Below are 27,429 nucleotides of genomic sequence, written 5' to 3'. Positions count from 1 at the left end.
CTGAGCTCTGGATGTTCAACCACTTTAATTCTGTGATTCAGAGAATGGAGGTGATGCCACACATATCTTATAATAGATTACCTATTTAGAGTCAGAGTAGAATGCTTTCAAATGGCTTCAGCTACTCAAACGGCCAGCCTACGAGTGAGAGGCAAGTGAACGGATTGAGAATAGAGCAAACGATGCCACATGTCCCGTGATTTACGTATTTGGACAAAGCAAAGATGACCTTTTGTAATGGGGGAAGTCTCTAAGGATCAGAATAAGGCATGGCATAGGCAGAAACAATGTAGCTGAAGATGGCAAAGAGAGAAATGATGATTCTTAATCGCTGCTCTACATTGCTGGAGAAACAAATCTAATATAGTAGAGCCTACTTTTTTTTTTTTTAAAGGCAAGTAGCTAACATGAACATGAGAAGGGAACATTCTAATTATCTGGATATTGACCAAGAATAAAGTTTGAGAAAAAAGACAGGAAACAAACAGGAAGAATGACACTGACATAAACTGTCTAAAGGTAGTTTGGACTTAATAATGACAGAACTCAAGCCAAAGTTCTCAAGGTACAGCAACCAAATCTGCATCCTATTCAAATGCCAAAACCATCCATAAATGTGAGCACAGATTTGGAAGGGAAGTAAACAGAGTGGAAAAATTATGAATGTGGCAATATTAGTATCTTTGTTGGTAAAGCTTGAGCCACGGTCTCTAGGCTGTGTTAGAAGTTTAGATGAGTTCAAGCTCTAGGGTGGAAAGAATTTTCCACCCTAAGGACACATGAATATCTGGCCTACCTATCTAAATGAACAATATAACTGAGTTGATGACAGGCGTGAATCCTGGCATTGTACTAAAATGTACCTGAGAGGTTGAGGTCTGCAAGGATGACATTGGTCAGGAACCCATGCATGTCAAAATGGATCCTGCCATTCTTCACACTGTCAGTGATGATGGACTTCACCGAGCCAAGGGCAAGCATGCATGCCTCATGTATCTTCCACCTGCAAAAGTGATACCATAGCCTGGTAAAACAAACTACACTGCCAAAAAGACATCTGAAGGAAGTAGAAACATGAATGGGCAGTCCAGCACAATCTGACCCAAAAGGGACATTTATCTGCCCTTCTAATCTAAACCTACAGCTGAAAACAGGGAAATTTAATAACAGATTTTTCTAATTAAAATCAAAGTAAAGGTCCTTCCCTTCAAGGCTTTCGGAATCAAGGGGTACAGTAAAAGCATCTTAACCAATTATTTTAAGGTTGGGAGGATGGCTTTAAAACACATGATTCAAAGCAACGATCTGCCTCAGATCTGATGCCCAGAACATGTCCCTAAGTTAAGTATCAGTTGCTCACTCTTACCAGTGTTCGGTGCCGCTGTTTTTGGTTTGCTCAGCCTCTTGTAAGTGCCGGGTGGCTGCAGCAGCCAGGGCCGCTGCACTCTCATTCTGGAAATCAGTGGCCACAGCCTAGGGAGAGAGGGGAGGGCTAATAAACCTATCTGTGCAATTAAACCCATCTTAATTGCAAACTGCAAATTTAATTGCAAACTCAATGGTTCACGCTCATTCACACACACATGCCAAGTCCCAATTAGGCATATTAAAAATATAACCCTTACTAGTTCAGGGTCTTTAATGGAATTAAAGTAGTATTTCTGCCGTGCCTAGGCTTGCAAAGCTAACAAAATGTAAAGCTCTCTGGCTATATTGAGCAGAGTATAAGTGAGCAATGATTAATTCAGCTTCGAATGAAGCTTATTTATTTATTCCGGGAGCTTGACTGTAGAAATAAAAGGCTAATCTACGAACTGAAACTTAGTTGTGATCTTTCATAGGTGCCTTAGAAATACTAAAGGTTAATGAGAAGTGAGTTCGCTAATAATGAGAACCTCTCACCCAACAGAACACAAGAGGCAGTTTCTTCACACGACTTCGACCCAGAGACAATTCTATGCTCTAGTGAGAGCCAAAGAAAACAGCAGATGTTTGTTTGGATGTTCATCTCTCCGTAATCTAATTTTTTAAAAATGTTTGCCAACATCTGGTTTATGCTACAGATTCTGGCTTAAGAGTGAATTAAACTGAATGTTCCTGATTCAATTACCCTTATTAGAACACTTTATCCTCTGCACAATTTTTACATCTAATATTTACTTGTAAACCAAAACCAGCAGGAATGACTTTGGAATTCCCGAGTCTCAAACTTCATTTGAGAAGCTCTTTTATTATCCTCAAAGAAGTCTAAGATAAAGTCACTCAATAACACTGCTCAACTTGGGTTAGTTGTCTACAAAGAAGAGGGAACGTTCAAGTGATTGGTTAGGATATTCTGGTTCAAGTATCAAGGGAACCCACTTACAAGCAATAGATCTTGAGCTGCAATCCTAACAGTGTAGGAGAAAGTATCATCATCTTCATCTTCAACAAACTGTTGGGGGTTGGCTGTCCATACTTTAATCTGAAAGGATGATGCAGTTAGGCCTTTGTGAGGTTGCCAATCTGGTTCATATGTTCCCTTTTTTCATCCACACACCCAGAGGATTTCAACCTTTTGTTTTCATTTATTATTATTTTTTAAAGATTTTATTTTTAAGCAATCTCTACATATAACGTAGGGCTTGAACTCACAACCGCGAGACCAAGTGTCACACGCTCCACTGACTGAGCCAGCCAGGCACCCCCTTTTGTTTTTATCTTGAACGGAACTCTAGTCTCAGTCTTTTCTCTTTGATGTAGAGAAGTAAATCCTTTACCAAGGCAAGTAACAAAAGTTACCCTCTCTAGTAGACACTGAGCTGATTACTAGTTCTCTGCTACTTTTAACCAGCTTTCACTTTCTGATAGATCAACTTGGAATATATTTGACTATATTAGGTCTGATGGAATATTTAATGTGAAAATTATGTCGATTCTTGTGTTATTTATATAAGAGAGGCATTATCTTATTTTTTTAATGCTCCTTTCTAGTCTACTGACCCAACAACCAGGCTAATGATCTCTATATGTCAGTATTTATAGAGAAGGAATAGATTCTTCCAGAAACCAGGGTCTTTGGTTAGTGGCAGTATGGAAGCAAAAGTAAAAGTATTCTCAAAGTCCAATTATCTAATATAGGAGTTAATAAAACCACAGAACCCAGAGATTTCCTAGAGGGGCACCTGGGTGGCTCAGTCAGTTGAGCATCTGACTTCGGCTCAGATCATGATCTTACGGTTTGTGAGTTTGAGGCCCACATTGGGCTCTGTGCTGGCAGTGCAGAGCCTGCTTGGGATTCTTTCTCTCTCTGCCCCTCCCCTGCTTGCATGTGCACCTGCGTGCACTCTCTCTCTCTCTTGCAGAAATAAACAAATATTAAAAAAAAAAAAAAAAAGCTTTCCTAGAACTTCACATGAAGTTATTCTTCTAGTGTCTATTTTTAGAAATAAAACTGTTCACTTGACCTAGATCTCACATTCAAGTTGCACTTTCTAAAAAGAAGCTGGTAACTGTCTCCCAAATATCATTTACCTGTTCCTCAGTGATTTGCATGTACAGGATTATATAGTAAATCAACTCAGGCAAGGCTTTCTTAACAGTGCTTTTGAATTTGCTATTTTCTAGGAGAGCATGGACAAACTCAAAAATGCTAAAGACGAGATTTTCAAAGCCCAGGACTTCACCTACAGGAAATACACAAGAGAAGATTTTAATGACAAGCAAACAAAAGGACAGCATGTATGCTGGAAATGAACTACATTATCTTGGTAAATTAATGAATATTTACAGTCCTTGCTAATTTTTATTCCCAAGGGAACAAAGAGGGACGCTAAGGAGTCAAAGAAAGGAACTTTGAGAGTATCAAAGATTCTTTGGTTTCTTAAGCAAAAGAATCAGAAACACTGAATATATTTTCCAGCATGTCTATTTTTGATTTGAAACATTTAAAAAATATTAAAACAGAAATGAAAATATCATCTGCCACAAAGAAGTAGGCTGGATTAGATGGTCTTTAAGGTATCTCTTCTAAATCAGAAATTCTATTTTATAAGATTTATGCAAATGCCTTTGAGGAACAGATTAAAGATTTTCAATGTCTCATTTCCCCACATCTAATACACTCCAAGGAAACTCAACTAGAAAACTTAACTTACGAGAGTGAAGCCTCTACGTTACCGCTATTATCTGTCTCTGGCTTTTTTCCTTTCCTAGAGCCCTTTCCTCACCGAGTGGTGTATCTGTTAAGATCAGATAAACTACATACCATCAGAATCCACAGGATCTTCTACTTCTTCTGTGTAATTTACTTCTGTCCTCACATAAGTATGATGAAGAGTAAAGAAATAGAATTTGGAGTCTGCTTTACATATATTCTACAAGAGAATGTTACACATTCCAACACTAAGAGCAGATACTTTAAAAAAGTCATTTAAAAAAGTGGAGTCACATGAATGCAAGACCCAGTGCTAGATTCCCGACTACAGGTGGTAGCAGGTCCCTCAGGCTCTCTGAAAAGGATATAAAGCTGCACTCTCAGTTAGGGTGTTCCAGACAATAGGCAGAATCTGTTGCATGGAGGACACCATGTGCTTTGGGAAGTTTTTCACCAGGGCTGTCACCGCCTGAGAAATTACAGAGAAAAAAGACCTGAGAGTTACAAGTGATGGAGGAGAAAAACCAATGATTTCAGACCATCCTCTAAAACTCCAAGTACCTCAATGGTAGTAAATATTTACCTTTAGGACTTCCATCTTAAACCCACTGTCAGATGTGGGGCCGTCTGGTATCTGGAGGGCCTGAACAAAGGCCTCTGTGAACTGCTGCACCACAGGGAAGATCAGAACTTTGGCTGCACCCTGGTAACAAACCACAGTCAATATTGAACATACTTATAAATCAATGGCTTCAATGCACATATCAAACACCAACATCTGAGGCATCGAAAGATTTCTCTGGGTTCAGGTTCCAATCAGAAAAGTACAGCTATCAAGTCACTGGAAGTGCTACCCAAGATTTCATATTTCCTTCTCTAACACCTGCACTTCCTCACCACGGCCTTCTTAAAAGTTATTGTACAAGACCAACTTTTCAAAACTACTTTGGAATGACAGGGATTGGTGTTTCTCAGCTAGCTTTGTCTCATGTGAGACCAAAAAAAAGGCTATAAAAGAGTAGTCAAGTTCTGGGTGATGATTAATATGAAAAGATGCAGGACAAGGTGTCAGAAGAAATAAGGCTCAAATGAAAGGAAACTAAATTATATACAAATGTAATCAAAATGTTAAATGCAACCACAATTAGCACGCATTCTGGTACTCTTGAAATGAAATCAGTCACTGCTGTGCCTCCAACAGAAGGCATAAAGATTTTTAAGCATGAAGTCTGTTAGTGACCAAAAGGCTTCCTTACCTTTTCCAATTCCTCCATGTTACAGATCATATGGGCACAAGTGGTAAAAATCTCCACAGCTCGGGAACGGGTTCGAATACCATACACCTGGGAAGAGTTACAGCAGAGCCCTGAGATAGGTATGTCTGTGTCTATGTTTGCATATCTGGGGTCAGAAGAAAAACTAGGACTTCTCAATCTGACACGGGACTGGATTCCTAGAGAGATCGGAAACACCATCCACTCATATCCAGCAGATACGGATATTCTCTGTAATTCAGAGAATAAAAGCCAGCAGAACATTAGAACTCACTGGAATTAGCCTATATATGTAGGCCTCTGTGGTCTGATTTTATTAAAAATACTAGGCTTGGCACTGCTTGAAATCTCAACACAGTCAACGTATTTCTTTCAAAAGATAGACCCTTGACTGGGGGCAGAGTGAAGTAGGGAGGTTAAAACATTACCCACTGGGCACTCATAGTTTATTGTGAATGAGTCACGATTTGTATATACGTAATCACATATACAGTACATTATAAACCTATTATGGGCAATGCAGTGATAGACCGCTTCCACACAGTTGACTGAGGTGCCGTAACGAGGCGGGATGCCGTAAGGAGAGGATAGAGAGAGCACAAAGCACTAGGTGCTCAGGGGATGCAGGGTGCCAGGAGCTATGAGATCATAATGTGAAGAAACAATGCAGCTCTCTCACTCCCTTATCAAAGGCTGGCCCCTGCAGTTATATGTGAAGGTTCTAAGGTTAACCCAGATTCAGATCTCTGTCCGTTCTGGTCTTTAGGTGTGGGGATCGCCGCAAATATAACAGTCTCCCACACGAGATGTGGAGGCTGACCAGAACCCAAGCAGCTCTTACTTGCTGTGATCCTGGAGCTGAGATTGCATACCTCGGCCATAGTGAAGATCTTATACATCTCTGGGAGAATGACAGGAGCAACAAGTGGCATCTGTGTGTCTGTTACTTCTCGAGTGAATTCTACAAAGAAAAACGGAGTACTATAAAAAATACTGCTTTATAAATATGGAAGTGGGAAAATTTTCACACTGCTTCTAAGTGGCAGTTCCCAAGCAGATAGCGTACAGGTAAAGACACAGGCCTGGTGGTCTTATTCTGGGGAAGGAACAGTAGCAAGAGTTATTATTTGTTAGAAAGGGAAAGAGAATAGCACAAAGCTACAGGAAAATATGTAAGATTGAGAAAAAAACCTTTATATAAACACTGAAAGAAAATCTCTAAGAGCTGCATAAAAGTCCTTGTAAGGTCACCTTAGGAAAATCCTGTATTAGTCTAATTTATGCCTGATTGTCAACATCCAGATGCACTTTAAGGTGTCTTACATTTGATTCCATTTTAAAAAAAAATTTTTTTTAAACATTTATTCATTTTGGAGAGTGAGAGAGACAGAGCACGAGTGGAGGAGGGGCAGAGAGAGACGGAGACAGAATCCGAAGCAGCTCCAGGGTGTGAGCTGTCAGCCCAGGGCCTGATGCGGGGCTCGAACTCACGGACTGTCAGATCATGACCTGAGCCGAAGTCGGATGCTCAACCGACTGAGCCACCCAGGCGTCCCTTTTTGGTTCCATTTTTAATACTCTCCCTTGGTGAGTTGTTTTGATCCGCATAATAAAACATATGCAGGCTTACTCGGCTTCAACTCCACTCTGTATATGTTACTCTTCCCAGTGAATGACATTTATTGACCTAGAAGCCAGAGGTTGCTGCTCATTGGAAGAGAAAGGATTTCCACCATACAAATGTGGCAAAAAGCAACCTATATATGAAATGAGACTTGAAGAAGGTGAGGGAAATAGAGGTTGTGTCTTTCTCTTCACTTTCTGCACAAGGCACTGGGAAAGTATGAAGGACCGTGGGTCTCATGTTACTAAAACTGAAATAAATACAAGCCCCGGGGTTCCAGTGTTTGTTCACTTTTTCTGCTGCTTTTCCTTGCAATTCCCCATTATCACTATAGAAATGGAGCTAGTGAACTGGGACATTTTTCAGGAGAATCTGCAACTAGAAATGCATGTCGGCACTTTCAAGGTTAATATACCCCCCAAATTTTGGGCAATTATCAATCGCCAGAAGTCATATGAAGATCATGTATTCAAGACTGAGTCTTCTTTACTAGCTCGGTTTCCTCCTAAAGAATAAATTTTGAGCTCTGAATAAAATGAATGTTCTATTTTCTTTAGAAATCCAAAGAAATTAGTCCAAACAAATGTGATGAATAGCATATTAACGAAAACAAATTTTATGGAAAATGTAGTTTAATTTAATCCTACTAATAAATTGCTTAATCACATTTTTTTGCTCTCCTATAAAATCATTCCTAGTAGTCTCAATTAACACTTTAAATTTTTTTTTTTAATGTTCATTCATTTTTGAGAGAGACAGAGACAGAATGCGAGTGGGTTAGAGGCAGAGAGGGAGACACAGAATCTGAAGCAGGCTCCAGGCTCTGAGCTGTCAGCACAGAGCCTGACGCGGGGCTCAAACTCATGAACTGTGAGATCATGACCCAAGTCAAATTCTGATGCTTAACCGACTGAGCCACCCAGGTGCTCCCCAAATAAGTTTTCTGAGGTCACTCAGCAAGTTAGAAAAGGGATAAGACACCGGGAAGATCTCAATCTCCAAACTTCTTTGAGATTGAAGAAAAAGCTGTAGCTGTGGTCAAATATATTTAAAAAAAAATTTTTTTAATTGTTTATTTATTACTGAGAGACAGAGAAAGAGCATGAGCATGGGGGGGGCATAGAGAGAAGACACAGAATCTGAAGCAGGATCCAGGCTCCGAGCTGTTAGCACAGAGCCTGACGTGGGACTCAAACTCACTGCGAGATCATGACCTGAGCCGAAGTCGGATGCTTAACCGACTGAGCCACCCAGATGCCCCTGTGGTCAAATATTTCAATCCTTAGCTGCTATGTTTGCATTTCCTTTACACCATTAGTGTTAGTTACTTTTCATTTAAAAATAGATAAGCTTAATGGAAAGCTTATTAAAGGGAGACTGGTATAGTACCTTTTTTTTTTAATGTTTTTTAAATTTTATTTTTGAAAGACAGAGACAGAGAACGTGCGCACGCGCGTGTGAGCGAGCAGGGGAGGGGTAAAGAGAAAGGGAGACAGAGGATCCGAAGCGGGCTCTGTGCTGACAGCAGACAGCCCAACATGGGGCTCAAAATCCTGAACTGCGAGATCATGATCTGAGCTGAAGTTGGATGTTTAACCAACTGAGGCACCCAGGTGTCCTGAGACTGGTATAGTATCTTAAAAAACACTGAAGAGAATCAGTCCCATTTTCCTACGGTCTCCTGTTCACACACCAATGTCCTGCTGTCTTCACGCATGCCTGAGTTGCTGTTGTTGGAACACAGTCTATTCTTGTTTGAAAATACGTGAAGCAGCTATTTGGGAATGGAGGTTGGCAGCTATCCATCTCATGTCTGCTGACTCCAATAGAAAACAATACACATTTCCCGCATAGTTCTTTCCCTGTGGCTGACAGAAAAGTGATCTCACTGAACAGTGATTTCCTTAGTCAAGCACAATGACGGTTCTACAGTATCCCAAGTATGATAAATCTACAACCGCCTCTCTCCTCTAGATTTTTTAAAAAGCTGAACTTTGTGTTGGAAGACTGGAGGGGAACATGCCTTTTTCTCTTAGTAGAAAACATAGCTGTTAACTGATATTCTGGCACCATGAAGTTTTAAAGAATCCTAGAAGGTTAATTCCATGGAAAGGAGTATATATGAAGTCACCTGAATAATGAGTCATACAAGAGAAGCAAGGGAAATAAAAAGCAGGGAAGTGAAAATCTGAGCGAGGAATGTTTTGAATATAGTGGGCAGTTGAAAAAGGGAGCGAAGACGTGGGAAGAGGAGGTCTGAAACAAAAGGGGATGAGGAATTTGCTTTTGGACAGAGAATTGCTATTATTTACCATGAACAGAACATGAACTAGTAAAACTGGGACTAGATGCCACATTCAATAAACTGAGAGTCAAGAAAAGTAGAAATGGTATTCATAACTAGGTAAGAATACAGTTCCAGTAAGTTAGCAGGTCACAGAGAAAGAAAGAAGATATGGGCAGACATTTCACAAGCCTGTCTGAGCAGAGGGGAAATATGATTTCCAAAAGACCAACAGAAGGTTGCTAATGTCCAGGAAAGGATTCCTTGAAGGCAAAACAGAGTAGTGACTTCCTCTAGGGGGACAGGAATTAGAGAAGAACTCGCAAAGCTGGGAAACTCAGACCATACCTGTATGGCAACAGGTTCTGTGAGGGATTAATAGATTAATCAAGCTTAGACAAGATATCCACCAAATCTGCTTGGATTAAAGTATTTTTCTTCAAGTATTTTTATCATCTTCTTAGAACAGAAAGAAAGAAAAGATACCAAACACTTGGTCTAAGCTGACCAAGTGAAAGTCAGAATCATATATTGTTTTTATCTTCTTTGTTATATTCCTATAAAGAATGCTATTTGACTATTCTTAACTTTGCCTTAGTTGAACTAAGTAGAAAATGAGTATAATAATGATAATGATCTTAATGGCTAAAATTTACTGAGTGCTTACTACTTCCAAGTCAGTTATTAAATTTTTTTTTAATGTTTTTATTTATTTTTGAGACAGAGCATGAGCAGGGGAGGGGCAGAGAGAGAGGGAGACACAGAATCCGAAGCAGGCTCCAGGCTCTGAGCTGTCAGCACAGAGCCTGACATGGGGCTTGAACTCACGGATTGTGAGATCATGACCTGAGCTGAAGTCGGACGCTTAACTGACTGAGCCACCCAGGTGCCCCCCAAGTCAGTTATTACACGAAACACTTTATGTAGATTTATTAGCTCATTTAAACTTACCAAAAGACCGTGTGAGGTAAACACTGTTATTATCTTCATTTTATATACAAGAAAACTGACTCTCAGGAGACTAAGTAACTTGGGTCAAGGTAAAACCAGAATATGAACTGAAATCTGAATCCTCAACTACTATGCTATTACTCTATCCTCAAGGGCTAAGGTTTCATAGTAGTAGAAATAGTAAACCCACGTGATTCCCTGGAAAGAGTCAAGGGAGCAGGAGGATAGATAGACATGGGGATAAAAACTAGGAGGGAGGAGGAGCATCAGGTAGAGCTATAAATTTCAGTTCTTACTGGTCAGAGCCATTCTGTCACGTAACCTCTTGTAAGTGTTCTTGGGATCCAAGTACCAATACCAGGGAATAGCTTCTAATACCTGTCAGCACTCGCATGGCTCCATGGACTGCATTTAAATCTCCGCTCACCAACATCTCCATGAGCAGGTTGAAGAGCTGGGGCCAGGCTTCGGGCCAGTCCCAGTGGGCAATGGCTGACACCGCATAGGCCACACTGGAGCGCACCTTACTTATTGATTCTCTCAACCCATTGGGCAATAGCTCCCGGATAACAATTTTTGCCTGCAGAGGAGAAAAGCCAACCTGTCATTAGACCAGGTTATAAGTGACTGGTAGAGTCCCATCCAGTTTATGTGTTGAAAAGCAACGCACACGAGGTATCGTATATCTATCAAAAATTCCGATACACAAACTTGACAAATCGTTCATTTGGGGAGTTCAACTATTATCTCTAAACTTATGCGGTCCATTACGTTAGCCACCAGCTACATGTGGCCCTTTAAATTTAAATGAAAATGAAATGCAATAAAAAAATTCACTTCCTGAGTTGCAGCAGTCACATTTTAAGTGCTCAACACCCGTACGTAGCCAGTAGCTACTGTACTAGACAACACAGGTACAGAAAATCTTCGTAGCTACAGAGTTCCAATGGGCAGTGCTGCCCTAGACCTTGTACCTCAGAGTTTCTTGGGGGCCCAGAATGGTTGCATAGCGTTGTACTAAGTAGAACCATTGGTTCATTTAATCCTCAAACAACTCTTTGAAGTTGGATTTCTAATTCTAATTTTAGATATTTAAGAAATTGAAGCTTAGAGGTTAAAATACTCTTCCAATATTCTCATGGCTAGTAAAAGGCAGAACTGCAATGTGAACACAGGTCAGCCTGATACTCAGGTCTCTTACCTACAGCATGTTGCCGATAATGCCAGCTACCAATCAATCTCCTTTTCTGCCTTTTGATTGCCCCATGTTGTCAAAGACTGGTGACAGCTCAATCTCTTAAGATGGCCCTCTCACTCTTTACAGGTGGACTAATCAAGTAACTCTCCTTACCCTTTCTGTAGTTTCAGGAGGCCTAAACTTCTCTGACTGGGCACACCAGTGAGTTTCCACATATTGCTTCAAAATGACTGATGCCAGCTGCGAAGAGAATAAGCCAAGTAGTACAGCAAGAAAAGGACTTTCTTCATATATACAAATCATATACATACAGACGGCCTAATACATTCATTTGAAGTATATCTAAATCTGGTACAAAATCCTAGGTTATTTGTAAATTGGCCTTATTCTTTCTCTTTCCAAGAAGAAAGTTTTATTATCAAGTAAAAGGGAAATTACTTATAAATTGGGTCAATCAGTCTGGACTCACCTGACGGATTGCCAGTGCTCCCTGGGGATCTACGGTCAGCTCTGCCAGGTGAACACCAAATTCTGAAAGAGAAAATTTTATTTTGAGTCTAAAAACACCCAGGAAAGCCATAGCAACTTACTGAGCTTTAACTCTGATGCCAACAAGAAAGATTTCAGAAGGGGGACTGATTCATTGCTTCTAAAAGTGGTGATAACTGCTAAGATTGATTCTTCTAAGTAGGAGAAACAAACAGGCTAGGCTGTAGGACATGGCTGCCTACAACGAATAGTTCCAGCCCTCTCACTTCTTCCAATCTCTGCATAGCAGCTTCCAAGATGGCAACATCTTCCTCTTAGACCAATGAATATAGTATCTAATTGAAAACCAGGACTATCTAACCCCAAAGAAAAATTAAAAAGTGAGATTTCAGGAGTTGTTCAGATATCCGCTACTAGATAAGAGATGATTAAGTATAAGAAAATCTGGCTTTAACAGGTTTAGTCCTAAAAATATAACTGTTTTAAGTGAACAGTTTCCAATAAGCAATGTAAGCAGTAAACCTGAAATGCATATTGAGAGATGTGTGTCTCCATGTATGCCGCATTTTACCTTAAAAGAGCTACTAAAAATAAAAAATAAAATAAAGAAATGCATACTGAGAGACTAAAAACAATGCTTACTCCCACATTAAAATTCAGATCCTTCAATGCTTCAATGGAATCCACATTAAAATCTCAATGATGGTTTTTCCAGAAACAGAAATCCTAAAATTCATACAGAATCTCAAGGGACTACCTCAAGTAGCCAAGATAATCTTGACCAAAAAAAGAAAAAGAGACCAAACCCGGAGGACTCACACTTTCTGATTTCAAAACTTACTACAAATCTACAGTAATCAAAATAATGTGGTACTGGCATAAAGTCAGATAATATATAGCAATGAAAAGAATAGAGAGCCCAGAAATAAACCCTCACATACATGGTCAAATGATTTTTGACAAAGATGCCACAGTCATTCAGTGGGAAAAAGGCAGCTTTCAACAAATGTTGGGAAAATTGAATATCCATATGCAAGTAAATTAAGCTGGACCCTTATCAAATACTATACACAACAATTAACTCAAAATGAATCAGGGGAATACATATAAGACTTAAAACACTTAAAATCTCAGAAGCAAACACTGGACAAAAGCTTCATGACCTTAGATTTGGCAATGATTTCCTGGATATGATACCAAAGGCACAGAAAGAAGAAAAAATACATAAATCAGACTTCATAAAAAGTCAAAAATTTTGTGCATCAAAAAATACTTCCATACAGTGAAAAGGCAACCCACAGGACGGAAAAGACTATTTGTAAATCATTGGTCTAAAAAGTGGGGGCGGGGGGGGGGGGAACCTGACTGGCTCAGTCAGTAGAGCTGCAACTCCTGATCTTGGGGTCGTGAGTTCAAGCACCACGATGGGGTAAAGTTTACTTAACAAGAAAAAAATTTTCTAAAAAAAATCATTTAGCTGATAAGGGATTAATATCCCAAACACAGAGAACTGAAATTCAACAACAACAAAACAAACAACCCAATTCAAAAATGAGCACAAGACTCAAATGGGTATTTCTCCAAAGAAGATATATAATGGCCAACAGACACCTGAAAAGACACTCAACATCATTCATCACTAGGGAAATGCAAATCCAAACTTCGAGATGCCACCACACACTCATTTAGGATAGCTACTACCAAAACAACAGAAAACAAGTACTGGGGAGGGTGTGGAGAAATTGGAATGCTTACACATGACTGGTGGGAATGTAAAATGGCATAGCTGCTGTGCAGAATAATACAGTGGTTCCTCAAAAAATCAGAAATAGAATCACCATAAGATCTAGCAAATTCCATCTCTGGGTATATAACCAAAAGAACTGAAAGCAGGGTCTTGAAGAGATATTTGCATATCCATGTTCATAGTACCATTGTTCACAATAGCTAAAAGATAGAAGCAACCAAGTGTCTATCCAGAGATGAGCAAATAAAACGCAGTATATATATATGTACAAGGGAATATTATTCAGCTTTCAAAAGAAAGGAAATTCTGCAATATGATACAACAACTGCTAAAATAGGTGAATCTTGAGGACATTATGCTAAATAAAATACATTAGTCACAAAAAGACAAATACTATATGATTCCATTTTGATACGAGTTACTTAGAGTAGTCAAAATCATAAAGACAGAAAGTTTAACAGAAGTTGCCAGGGGCTGGGGGAGGGGAAAATGAGGAGTTACTTAATGGGTTTACAGACTGTCAGTTTTACAAGATGAATAGAATTGGTGGTGACAGTTGTGCAACAACGTGAGTATATTAAATACCATTGGACTGTGTACACTTAAAGATGTTAAAATGGTAAATATTAGGTGTATTTTACTACAAATTTTTTTTAAAAAAAATTAGATCTAATTTATACTTGCAAGGGAGTCAACTGTCAAATGAGGAAGAAGAATGTAAGACCAAGAGGGCACCATAATTTTCACATCTCACAGTCTAGGGCTGTGCTATCCAACATGATAGCCATCACTTACAAGTGACTACTGAATACCTGAGATGTGGCTAGTGAGAATTGACATGTGCTGCAAGTGTAAAATACCACACTGCAAACTTAGTATGAAAACAAAATAATGTAAAATATTTTAGTAATGCTTATACGGATTACAAATTGAAATACTTTGCACACCTTAGGTTAAATGAATAGTTTTAAAACTTAATTTTACCTTTTTCTTTTTACCTTCCCAATATAACTTTTAGAAAATTTAAAATTTCACCTGTGACTCCCATTATATTCCTACTGGACAGCACTGTTCTAGAGACTGAATGGTAATTTTTCAGAGGTGTTCAGTTGTGGTAGGTGCACCAGTTACGACAGGTGCATCATTCCTATTTGCAGGGAGCCGAAGAGGCTAAGACCACAGGTTAGGCAAGTGTAGGCTCAAATCCTGAAGCCACTGTGTCTAAGCTTAGACAAGTTACTTATCTTTTCTAAACCCCAGTTTCTCCATCTGCAAAATAAAGATAATGGTATCAAGTTACCAAGCAATCCTGTGAGAACAACACATGGCACATAGTAAAAACTTTAAAAATCAGTTATTGTGGCAATCCCTATAAAAATTCCAATGGCGTTTTTCACAGAAATAGAACAATCCTAAAATTTGCGTGGAACCATGAGAAACCCCAAAGAGCCAAAGCAATCTTGAGCACAAACAAAGCTAGAAGCATCATGGCTCCCTGATTTAAAATTAATTTACAAAGCTATAGTAATCAAAACTATGGTACTGGCATAAAGGCACATAGATCAGTAGAACAGAACAGAGCCCAGAAATAAACCTATGGTTAATTAATTTAGGACAAAGGAGGCAAGGCTCTCCAAGGGAAAAGGACAGTCTCTTCAATAAATGATGCTGGGGGGAGCCTGGGTGGCTCAGTTGGTTAAGCACCGGACTTCAGCTCAGGTCACGATCTCATGGTTCGTGGGTTCTAGCCCTGCGTCGGGCTCTGTGCTGACAGCTCAGAGCCTGGAGCTTGCTTCAGATTCTGTGTCTCCCTCTCTCTCTGCCCCTGCTCAGCTCATGCTCTGTCTCTGTCTCTCTATCAAAAATAAATAAACTTAAAAAAAAATTAAAAAAAATAAATGATACTGGGAAAACTGGACAGCCACATGCAAAAGAATGAAACTGGACCACTCTCTTACACCATATACAAAAACGAATTCAAAATTAATTAATTTACTATTTGATTAATTCAAAGTTAATTAATTAAAGACTTGAATGTAAGACCAGAAACCATAAAACTTCTAAAAGAAAACATAGGTGTTAAGTTTCCTGAAATCAGTTTTAGCGATGACCTTCTATATTTGACACCAAGAGCAAAGGCAACAAAAGCAAAAATAAATTAAGTGGGACTACAGGCATACCTTGTTTATTGCACCTTGCTTTACTGCACTTTGTAGATACTGAGTTTTTTTTATGAATTGAAGGTCTGGGGCAACCCTGTGTAAAGCAAGTTTATCGGTGCCATTTTTTTCAACAGTATTTGCTCACTTTGTGTCTCTATGTCACATTTTGGTATTCTCTCAACATTTTAAACTTTTCCATTATATATATATATATATATATATATATATATATATATGTATATATATATAAGTTTTTTTATGTTTTATTTTATATTTGAGAGAGAGTGAGAGAGCAAGCACGATCAGGGGAGGGGCAGACAGGTGGAGACAGAATCTGAAGCAGGCTCCAGGCTCTGAGCTGTCAGCACAGAGCCCAACGCAGGGCTCGAACTCACAAGCAGTGAGATCATGACCTGAGCAGGAGTCAGATGCTCAACCGACTGAACCACCCTGGCGTCCCTCCATTATTATATTTGTTATGGTGATCAGTGATCTTTGACGTTACTACTGTAATTGTTTTGAGGCAACACAAAGTGTCCATATAGGATGGTGAACTTAATTGAAAAATGCTGTGTTATGATGGCCCCACTAACTGGCCATTTCCCCTTCTCTCTCCCTCTCTTTGGGCCTCCCTATTCCACCAGACACAACAATACTGAAATTAGACCAAATTAAACCGTGTAATAACCTCTAAGGGTTCAAGTGAAAGGAAGAGGTGCATGTCTCACACTTGAGAAAAAGCTTGCTGAGGAAGGCATGTCAAAAGCCGAGAGGCTGAAAGCTAGGCCTCTTGTGTCAGCTAAGCTGTGAATACAAAGAAAAAGTATTTGAATGGAAGCAAAAGTGCTACTCCAGTGAACACTCAAATGGTAAGAAAGTGAAACAATCTTATTACAGATATGGAGAAAGTTTTAGTGGTCTGGACAGATCAAACCAGCCACAACATTCCCTTAAGCCAAAGACTAATCCAGAGCAAGGCCCTAACTCTCTTAAATTTTATCAAGGCTAAGAGAGGTGAAGAAGCTGCAGAAGAAAAAGTACTGATCTGTAGGGCACCTGGGTGGCTCAGTCTGTTGGGCGTCCAACTTCGGCTCACTCAGGTCATGATCTCGCAGTTTGTGGGTTTGAGCCCTGCGACGGGCTCTGTGCTAACAGCTCAGAGCCTGGAGCCTACTTAAGATTCTGTGTCTTCCTCTCTTTCTGCCCCTCCCCTGCTCATGCTCTGTCTCTGTCTCTCTCTCTGTTTCAAAAAGGAATATTAAAAAAAAAATTAAATGGGGCGCCTGGGTGGCTCAGTTGGTTAAGCGTCCGACTTCGGCTCAGGTCATGATCTCACGGTCTGTGAGTTCAAGCCCCGCGTCGGGCTCTGTGCTGACAGCTCAGAGCCTGGAGCCTGCTTCGGATTCTGTGTCTCCCTCTCTCTCTGACCCTCCCCCGTTCATTCTCTGTCTCTCTCAAAATAAACATTAAAATGTCTCAAAAATAAACATTAAAAAAAAAAATTTAAATAAGTTGGGAAGTAACGTATAGCATGTCAGCTCTGGCTAATAATACTGTATTATATACTTTAAAGTTGCTAAGGTAAGAGAATAGATCTTAGAAGTTCTTTTAATAAAAAAAAACCAAAAATTCTATAATTAAAATAAAATAATAAATTGTGCTAGTATTGCTTTTATTGCCCATAGTGAGTACACTGTCTGGCTTTCCTATCTCTGTAACTAAAGTTACTTTCCATGGTGAATTCTAACTATCACAATTGGGTTTCACCGAAATAGCCATCCAAAGGATATTTATGCAAAAGAAAAGCTTAATACCAAGAAAAAGTCACCCATGCAGTGTTTCATGTTCAAGGCTTATCCAAGTACACAGGTTAAAAGCTACTGAAAATGATCTATGTCTATGTATTTTTTAAATGTTTTATTTTGAAATCATTTTTTGACTTAAAGAAAAGCTGACAAACAGTACATAGAGTTCATGGATACCCTTTACTCACGTTCCTCTGATATTAACAACCTACACAACTGTGGTTCAATGATCAAAACCAAAAACTAACATGGGTATAATACTATTAACTGAACTACAGACTTGACTGGAATTTCACCAGTTTTTTTCCCTTATTGTCCTTTTTCTGCTTCATGATCCAATCCAAGATCCCATGTTGTATTTGGCTGTCAGGTCTCTTCAGTTTCCTCTAATGCGTGACATTCTCTTATTGTCTTTTATGACCAGAACACTTCCAATGAGTAATGATCAGTTACTTTGTAGAATGTGTCTCAATGTGTGATTGACCCAAGTTTCCTCATGATTAGACTGAGGTTATTCATTTTAGACAAAAATATCAGAGAAGTGATGCTGTGTCCTCAGAATATCCTATCAGGGAATACATAATGTTGAAAAGTTACTGGAAATGTTAACCATGATCACTTACTTGATAATGTGCAGTCTACTGGGTTTCTCTACTGTAAAGGTACTGTTTTTCCCTTTTAATGATAAAAATCTCGGGAGAGATACTTTGAGATTATGATAATATCTTGTTTCTTCTTATACTTTCACACATTGATTTTAGTATCCATCTGTAGATCCTATTGGCAAACATTATCACTGTGTTGTTTGCCTAATGGTGCTTTCATATTTATTTTCTTTACTCTTATTAACTGTAATTCTTTTCTAATGAGGAACTGTCCCTTCTCCTTTCTTTATCCAATTATTTCTTTACACCAGTGTGGACTCATGTTATTTATTTTATTGTATAGTTTTAAGCCAGTACTATCATTATTTTGCTGCCCAGATCATTCTACTTAGGCCACTGGCACTCCTTTCATTTGGGTCCTGTATACTTCTCTACACTCCCATCCTTTTTACAGCACTGCCTTTTGTTCTGATATCACAAGATATTCTAGGCTTATCTTATATTTTCCCTGCGTAAGCCCTGGTGCTTATTTTAGTGGGGAATGCTATTTAGAAACCAAGATCTGGATGCTAGGTGTGCTCAATGCTACTGGGGTGTCACTGCTCCTAGGCCTTCTCAGAGAACACCACGAGGAAATCTATGTATGTATACTAACGTATACCTACACATCCACCCATCCATCTGCCTGCCTGCCTGCCATCCATCCATCCATCCATCCATCCATCCATCCATCCACCCAACCATCCATCTACTGACACCTCAGATCCAATGCCATGTCAATACAAAGGTTCATTCTACTTTTCCTCTTTTCCTGATGTAATTTTTTCTCTGGCTCTCATTTTCTAAAATAAGTTTGCCTATTCATTTCAATCTTAGTATACACATAAACTAATTACAACTATTAACTCATACTCTTGTGAAAAACAGATGTATTAACTGGAGTACAGTTTTTGTGAATAGTTCTTTTTGACTTTAATTTTACAATATGCAGTCGAACCACACACTATTTTCCAAAGTTACTTGGATTCTTTTCTCTCCCAACACCCAATGATACTTATGTTATTCATTTGTAATACGGTCAGGTTCATTTGTTAATACTTCCATTTTGGGCCCCCTCTACCGCTTGATTTTAATTATTTATTTGAGGGATATTTCTACAATGCTCAATCAAAGCTACACAAAAAGGAGTATTATAAGAAGTGTCGCTCCATCCACATCCCTATTAACTTCTTTCCACCTTTTCTCAACCCACTCCATGTAACCAATCAGCTTCTGGTTTATCTCTCCTGTATTTCTTTTGCATTAATGAGCAGATACAGGTGTATTTTTTTATGTCCTCTTATTTACACAAACAGTTGTTTATTATATTCTTTTATACTTTTTCTTTAAAAAAATATTTTTACTATTTATTTTTGAGAAAGAGAACGAGTAGGGGAGGGACAGAGAGACAGAGACACAGAATCTGAAGCAGGCTCCAGGCTCTGAACTGTCAGCACAGAGCCCAACACGGGGCTCGAACCCAAGAACTGTGAAATCATGACCTGAGCCGAAGTCAGACGCTCAACCTACTGAGCCACCCAGCGCCTCTGTACTTTTTTTTTCAATTAACATTATATTCTGGAAATCATTCCACATCAGTTCAGAGATTCCTCATTCTTTTTCTTTGTAGCTGCATAACATACCATTGTATAGATGTACTTTATTCAACCTATTGAATCAACCTATTGAATCAACCACTGTCCTATTCATGAATGTATATAATGTATCAATGTATATAACTAGGCAGTTACATTGCTTCCAATATTCTGCTTTTATAAACTATGTTGCAGTAAACAATATGCATTTTTATATTGTTGAAGGTGTACCTTCAACCCCAGAAGTGGGTCTCCTGGATCAAAAGGTAAGTGCATATACAGTGTGGTTAGGTATGGCCAAATTTTCCTCCAAAAGGACTGTACCAATTTGCATTCCCACTAGTAATGTTAAGAGTGTTTCTTTACAGCCTCACCAACAGAATGTGTTACTATTTTGCCAGTCTGACAGATAAGAAATGGTTGTTTCATTTCTCTAACCACTATAAACCTTATTTGTATGTTTGAGTCCTTTTTTTGTCGGGGGGGGGGGGGGGGGGGGCTGGTGATCTGTCTGTCCATATCCCCCTCCCATTTTTCTACTGGGTTTTTGGTCCTTTGTTCCTTAAAAAAAATTTTTTTTACACTTTAATCTTGTTTTATCTTCATAACAAGACTGTGAGGTAGGTAGGCAGGTATTAAATCATTGGGGAGATTAAGTAGGGAGCTATGGCTCAGAAAATTTAACAGATTTTGTCAACATCTAAAAACTGGTCTGAGTCTCTGGTTTCAGGTCTGACTGTAAAGGCTATTATGGACCAAAGCAGTTGAAGACAGACCTTGAAGCTGACTCTGCTACTCTCCATGTTGTCCCTGATCCTTCCATTCCAGGTTCAGTCTTCAGGGGCTATTTTCCATAGGCAAGACTCAATGTAGAGGCACCCAAGACAGTACCATTCTCTGTTCTGGGCTGTCCACGGACTTATGAGGAGGAAAACATGACTTTTACAAACTGCCCACTGAGGAATGAAGGTTAGTTCCAGCCTTCTGCAGTTACCTCGCCCAGAAGACCAACTCTTCGAATGTATGATTCAGAAAAGATGGTTGGATCCAGTCAGTTCACAACAGTGACAGACTCATAGAGATACACATATCATTCTGCTTAGATATACATCTGCAAAACACTAGGCCCCAAATGCTCTCCACGCCAAATACTCTCCATGGACTCATAATGAGTAAGTTAGTTCACGCTGTCTAGGCCCGGGATTTCTGGCAACCAGCAAGGAGCCCAGGGGCTGCCGTACCTTGGAGCCTCTCAGGGAACCAGGGTTCCTCTGCCAGGCTGCCCAGAGGAGAAAGATCCAGCCCTCTCTTCAGAGAGAAGGGTGAGCATGAGCAGCTTTTCCTGTCGGTACCCCAAAGCAGCAAAACAGGGCAAAGGGTGAGGAAGAAGACTTCAATGCACACCCCTCCATGCGGGGTCACGTCCCTGCACCAGGAGTTCTCAGCATACACAAAGGTTTTTGCTTGTTGCTTCTTAACCACAGCGATGGCATAAAGGTCTTCTGGAGGGGCTGGCGTTGAGGTCTTTTAGGAACATACTTTGACTCAATCCTAGGGGTGGGCCATCAGGAGGGGCAGGGGACTCAAAATGTCTCAGACTCCTCCAATGGATCCTGTTTAGCAGGACCCTGACCTCGTTCCAGTGGGAGAGATCCTGCTTGTGTTCCTGGGAGGATAAAAAGATGTGAGCTAGTTCTGCTGGGGCCTCTAACAGCCTGGGAGAATTGGTACTAGGCACCCCTCCCTTTAGGGGTAAAGCTGTCTCCTGTGTGTGGCTGAATAGTCCGTGTACCTCACTCGCCTGGGGCAGGAGAGGTGGAGGTGAAGGGGCCCAGCCTGGCTCCTTCTCCTCCTGCGCTTCAGGATTCCCTGGGGGCCTCTGCGCCTGCAAGTACAGCTGCTGGAGTCTTGCCATCTGCTCCAGCTCTAGGCCCAGGCTTTAGGCCCCAGGTCCCCCACCACCTCTGCTTCTTCCAGGTCTGCCTTTAGGTCAGTTTCTGCCACAGTGGCCTCCTGCTCCCTTACTCCAAAAAGGGGCATTTCGCATTCAGGCTTACTTGGTGACTTTAGGGAGAGATGGTGTGACATGCTGGCAGGGGAAGTCGAGGGTTGGTGGGACAGCTTCAGCACCTGCTCCAGCCTTCAGCCAGCTTTCACCTGGCCTAGGTGGGCAGGACATTCCTTGGCAGCTAGGGTCAGGGGCTCACGGTTCCCTATGTGCTCCAAGTCCAGAGAAGGTAACTGACTGAGAAAGGCCCAGTGAGGTGGCCTGGGGGCTATCTCCAACCACCATCTCCACTCCGGAGTCCCAGGAGGCCTGCCTCCTGGGACCTCTCTACTCACCTTTCCCCTCCCAAGAGTCTAGTGAGCAAGCTGGGCAGCAGCCGGGATCCATCCGCAGGTGCTGCTGACTCCTGGCACTAAACAGCTGCATGGCAGGTTCTTGACAACCCCATCTACCATCTCTTCGCACCTTGATTTTCAGGCCAAACCCTTTCCTGCTACCCATAGGTCCTCTGGGTTGCTCCTTCCTAACCCCATCCTTCTAGATAGCACCCTCATCCCATTCTTCTTTCCCAGATACAGACAGGGAAACAGAGTCCCTAGTTTTTAAGAGCTCTTTTTTTTTTTTTTTTTTTTTTTAATTTTTTTTTTTCAACGTTTTTTATTTATTTTTGGGACAGAGAGAGACAGAGCATGAACGGGGGAGGGGCAGAGAGAGAGGGAGACACAGAATCGGAAACAGGCTCCAGGCTCCGAGCCATCAGCCCAGAGCCTGACGCGGGGCTCGAACTCACAGACCCCGAGATCCGCGAGATCGTGACCTGGCTGAAGCCGGACGCTTAACCGACTGCGCCACCCAGGCGCCCCAATAGCTCTTTATACTGGGGTGCCTGGGTGGCTCAGTCGGTTGAGAGTTAGACTCCTGACTTTGGCTTTTAGGTCATGATCCCAGGATTCTGGGACTGAGCCTTATGTTGGGTTCATGCTGAGCATGCAGCCTGCTTGGGATCCTCTCTTCCTCTGCCTCTCTACCCTGCTAGTGATCTCTCTCTCTAAAACAACAACAACAGAAACCCTAAAACTATCTTTAAGAATTTGTTTATTTTTGAGACAGACATAGAATGCGAGCAGGGGAGGGGCAGAGAGAGAGGGAGACACAGAATCGGAAGCTGAGCTGTCAGCACAGAGCCTGACGCGGAGCTAGAACGAGGAGCTAGAACTCACAAACTGTGAGATCATGACCTGAGACGAAGTTGGACGATTGACTGAGCCACCCAGGTGCCCCCAAACCTCGAAACCATTAAAAAAAAGAAAGAAAGAAAAAGTTCTTTATATATTAAGGATATTATCCTTTTGTCTGGGTATATGTTATGAAAAATTTCTCCCAGTTTTTCAGCTGTCTTTTGACTTTTTTTTAATGTTTATTTACTTTTTTGGGTGGGGGGAGACAGAGAGAGAAAGAGAGAGAATGAGTAGGGGAGGGGCAGAGAAGAGGGGGAGAGAGAATCCGAAGCAGGCTCCAGGCTCTGAGCTGTCAGCACAGAGCCCGATGTGGGGCTCGAACTCACGAACCAACCATGAGGTCATGACCTGAGCCAAAGTGAGCCCCCAGGCGTCTTTTGACTTTTTATATGGTGGTTTTTGTCATGCAAATTAAAAACATTATTTTATGAGTCACACTTATCAATCTTTTATTGTCTCTGAATTTCGAGTTACAGTTAGCCTTTCCTTATGCCAGCATTAAAGAAAAATTCACCTGTATCTTCTAGAATTTGTACAGTTTCATTTAAAAAAGAATTTTTTTTTTTTTACATTTATTCATTTTTGAGAGACATAGCACAAGCGGGGGAGGGGCAGAGAGAGAGGGAGAGAGAGAATCTGAAGCAGGCTTCAGGCTTTGAGCTGTCTGTCAGCACGGAGCCTGAGGCGGGGCTCAAACCCACAAACCGCGAGATTGTGACCTGAGCCGAAGTTGGACACTTAACCGACTGAGCCACCCAGGCGGCTCCTGTACAGTTTCACGTTTTAAATTTTTAGGTTTCTAATCTATTTGGAACTTGTTTTTTTGTATGGTATAAGATACTGATCTGATTCCAAATACCTACCCAGTTGTCCTAGTACCCTTTATTAAAATGTCCACCTTTACCCCAATGACTTGAGTGAGATGTCACCTCTATCTACATTAAATTTCCATAGGTACTTGTGCCTATTTCTGGACTTCTTATTCTATTCCACAGTTCTATTTGTGTATTCACATACCAGTGCCACTCTGTTTCTTTTAATTATAGAGCCTTTATAAGATGTTTTAATATCTGGTAGAATTAGTCCCTCGTCAGAGCTTTTTCCTGTTCAGTATTTTTGGAGCTACTCTTCCATGTTTGTTTTTCTACACACTTTAGAATCAACTTGTGTACTCATCTATAATGTTGAGTTGTCCTATCCAAGGATAGCATATGTCTTTCCATTTGTTCAAGTCTACTTTTCCCACCCATTTCTCTGTAAATGCTTTAATACATATCTCTGAAAGATATATATGTTTTAAAGTTTATTTATTTTGAAAGAGAAAGAGAGCATTCAAGTGGGGGAAGGGCAGGGAGAGAGAGAGAACCCCAAGTAGGCTCTGTGCTGTCAGTGTAGGGCCCGAGGCATGGCTTGAACTCATGAGATCATGACCTGAGCCAAACTGGATGCTTAACCGACTGAGTCACCCAGGTGCCCTGGAAGATATTTTTTAAACTGAGGTAGAATTCATAACCATTTTAAGATGAAAAACTCAGTGGCACTTAGTACATTCACCTCTACCTAATTCCAAAACATTTCCATCATCCTAAAATAAAACCCATACTCGTTAAGCAGTTATGTTCAAGTCTACTTTTTAAGTCTTTCAGGAATGTTTAAACAGTTTCACCCGATAGGTTCCTTTACAATTCCTATTAATTTTATTCCTAAGTATTTAATCTTCTTTGTTGCTATTGTAAATGGGTTTTTAAAAACCACTTTACATCCTCTAGGCTTTTATATGAAGGCTACTGATTTTTCCATTTTATGTCTGGCCTCTTTACTGAATCCATCGATTCCTCACTCATTACGCGCTTAAGCTGCAGGGTTTCTTTGTATTTTTTTTTTTTTTTTTTTTTTTATTTATTTTTGGGACAGAGAGAGACAGAGCATGAACGGGGGAGGGGCAGAGAGAGAGGGAGACACAGAATCGGAAACAGGCTCCAGGCTCCGAGCCATCAGCCCAGAGCCTGACGCGGGGCTCGAACTCACAGACCGCGAGATCGTGACCTGGCTGAAGTCGGACGCTTAACCGACTGCGCCACCCAGGCGCCCCTGTATTTTTTTTTTTAAGTGAATTTACTTATTCTGAGAGAGAGTGCACACACAATACAGAAACTCATGCACGGGGGAGGGGCAGAGAGAGAGGAAGAAAGAATCCCAAGCAGGCTCTGCTCTGTCAGCACAGAGCAGGATGCGAGGCCCCAACACGTGAACGGGGAGACCGTGACCTGAGCCAAAATCAAGAGTCCGACACTTAACCGACTGAGCCACCCAGTGCCCCTAAGCTGCAGTTTTTGACACAATCTTATGGCACCTATCTTTTCACTCAGGAAAGAGTACTTTTGCAAGAACACCATGAAAGAAGCCACATTCTCTCTAAAGCATTTAGTCAAGTGATTAAATCACAAGTAAACACTTCAAACCTGCAGAATTACCTCTAAAAATACTGAAGTCCATCCTAATTCTTAGGATTAGTTTAGATAGTTCAGACTCTGGTACATATTAAACTTATTTATAATGGGAAAAATAGTAGGTGTCTACAACCTAAAGATGTGGGAGTCAACCTTCAGAATGGACTAAAACACATGAATCAGATATAATTCTGGAAGACCTCATGGATACCAACCAAAGTTCAAGTTTAATGGTAAAAAAGCTCTCTAAAATGCATGTATGAAATCCAATTAAAGAAGGAGAAGGGAGAAAAGAGCACTTGTAAAGGGACCCCCACTTCCTTTGACTTCAGATACTTAGTGTGATGATGGATGTTAACTTTATAACCCCTAGTCTGTTTAGAAGTTACTGTCCACCCAGGTTTAGCATCCCTGGAAATAGTCAATCAGTTCTGTGACAATTATGTGACATCTTTAAGGATGATCTATATATATTCATAAATTATATGGCCCATACAGTATTTTCTTGTAAAGCACATATTTCAACTTTTGCATGGACCATTATGATATGGGTTTTAATATTCCTGGCAAGAGCACAATTTTTGGATCATTACTATAGAGACAAACTAAAATGGGATCAAGATGAACAAAATCTTTACTCATACAATGTGGGAAAGATACTGAGGTATGAAAATGAGAGTTTTTGAAAGGGTTTGAAACTTGAGGTGGGACTTTAAAATTTAAACAAATCTGAATAATTACTTTTTCAATGAAAGCACAGATACTGTTACAGTTATAGGGTCAACACTAAGGCTCACAGAACGGACAAGGAACCATGCATTTTCCACCAGTCAACACTGGTACCAATTAGAAGAATCATTATAGCATGAAGACCAGGCAAACTACACCTAAGTCTTGCCACTATTTGGGGGTCCTTTCTCATGAACCTGAGAATATCAAGTCTATTCCTTTGGAAGAAAAGGGTAGTGTGAATACATTTCTTCCATACCAGTGCCAGAAGAAGGTAGGTAGTACTCTGGTAACGATCACAATAGCTGGGAGCTATCCACTCTAATACAAGATCTAGTATCAAGATCATCAAAGATCACACCCCAATTTCCACTAATCACTTCGCTTCATGCATCACTGAGATTGCAAGGGATGGTGAGAGTAAGAGATCATCAGAAGATTAAGATCCATGAGGGGCACAGAAACCTAAGTCAACCAGGGGATCTGTACTTACAACAAACATCATAAGATAAATTTCTCTGAAAGCTTATTTCCTCCACACAGGAAAGAAGAAGCTTGAAAGTTCAAGTATATAACTCTCTGCTGAAAAGCACTGATGAGAAAGAAAATCTTCAAAGACTATAATCACCATTAACTAAAGACTGGATAAACAGAACAGATTTTCTTTTCTACAGGCTCCTACAGTTTCAAAAACAGTGGTCACATGATCAGCTCTAGTTTGGAAATCCCAAAATTTCAAAGACCAAGAACTCACTTGCATCAGGTTATAGGGGGATGTAAGAGTGAAATTCAATTATTATTTATTTAATAGTATTTCCTGTTTAATGTATTTCCTATTCTGCCTAGACTATATGCCCATTAGAAATACAGAGATATCAGTCACCATAGAAGATTTTCATACCATAAAACTTTAATTTACTTAAAAGCTGTAAGAATTATTTACAAGGAGTGATAGCGGTGGTGTGGTGAACTCTGCTTTAAAACTAACACACATAAGGAAAAGCCAGAAAAAAAACCCTCAAGTTCTCTCACATGTTTTAAACGATCAATATGGTTGCTCCTGTCCACTGATTTCTGTTAGGTAGTAAAAATTCTA

At 40.3% G+C, this 27,429-nt stretch overlaps 1 protein-coding gene and 1 pseudogene across 2 annotated transcripts in view; both read right to left on the bottom strand.

Moving 5' to 3' along the window:
• The window catches only part of IPO9 (importin 9), a 53,731-nt gene that overhangs the window by 21,428 nt on the left and 4,874 nt on the right, over positions 1–27,429 (bottom strand). Inside the window, exons 2-13 of one of the 2 annotated variants that reach the window (XM_007086558.3) lie at positions 11,936–11,997; positions 11,620–11,706; positions 10,647–10,848; positions 6,282–6,370; positions 5,392–5,478; positions 4,719–4,838; positions 4,504–4,604; positions 4,247–4,305; positions 3,514–3,665; positions 2,366–2,464; positions 1,367–1,473; positions 864–1,003 (exon numbers count right to left, since the gene is read on the bottom strand). In XM_007086558.3, the coding sequence (XP_007086620.2) occupies positions 864–1,003; positions 1,367–1,473; positions 2,366–2,464; positions 3,514–3,665; positions 4,247–4,305; positions 4,504–4,604; positions 4,719–4,838; positions 5,392–5,478; positions 6,282–6,370; positions 10,647–10,848; positions 11,620–11,706; positions 11,936–11,997 (1,305 nt within the window). Of the gene's footprint in view, positions 1–863; positions 1,004–1,366; positions 1,474–2,365; positions 2,465–3,513; positions 3,666–4,246; positions 4,306–4,503; positions 4,605–4,718; positions 4,839–5,391; positions 5,479–6,281; positions 6,371–10,268; positions 10,367–10,646; positions 10,849–11,619; positions 11,707–11,935; positions 11,998–27,429 lie in introns of those variants that run through there. The other variant, XM_042975773.1, reaches the window with a different exon arrangement.
• On the bottom strand, positions 20,427–22,530 carry LOC107180045 (annotated as a pseudogene).

This window comes from Panthera tigris, chromosome F3, assembly GCF_018350195.1.
Source record: "Panthera tigris isolate Pti1 chromosome F3, P.tigris_Pti1_mat1.1, whole genome shotgun sequence".
NCBI classification, from domain to species: domain Eukaryota; kingdom Metazoa; phylum Chordata; class Mammalia; order Carnivora; family Felidae; genus Panthera; species Panthera tigris.
Note: the sequence above shows the minus strand (reverse complement) of the source record. Positions and strands in the feature narration are given on the sequence as shown.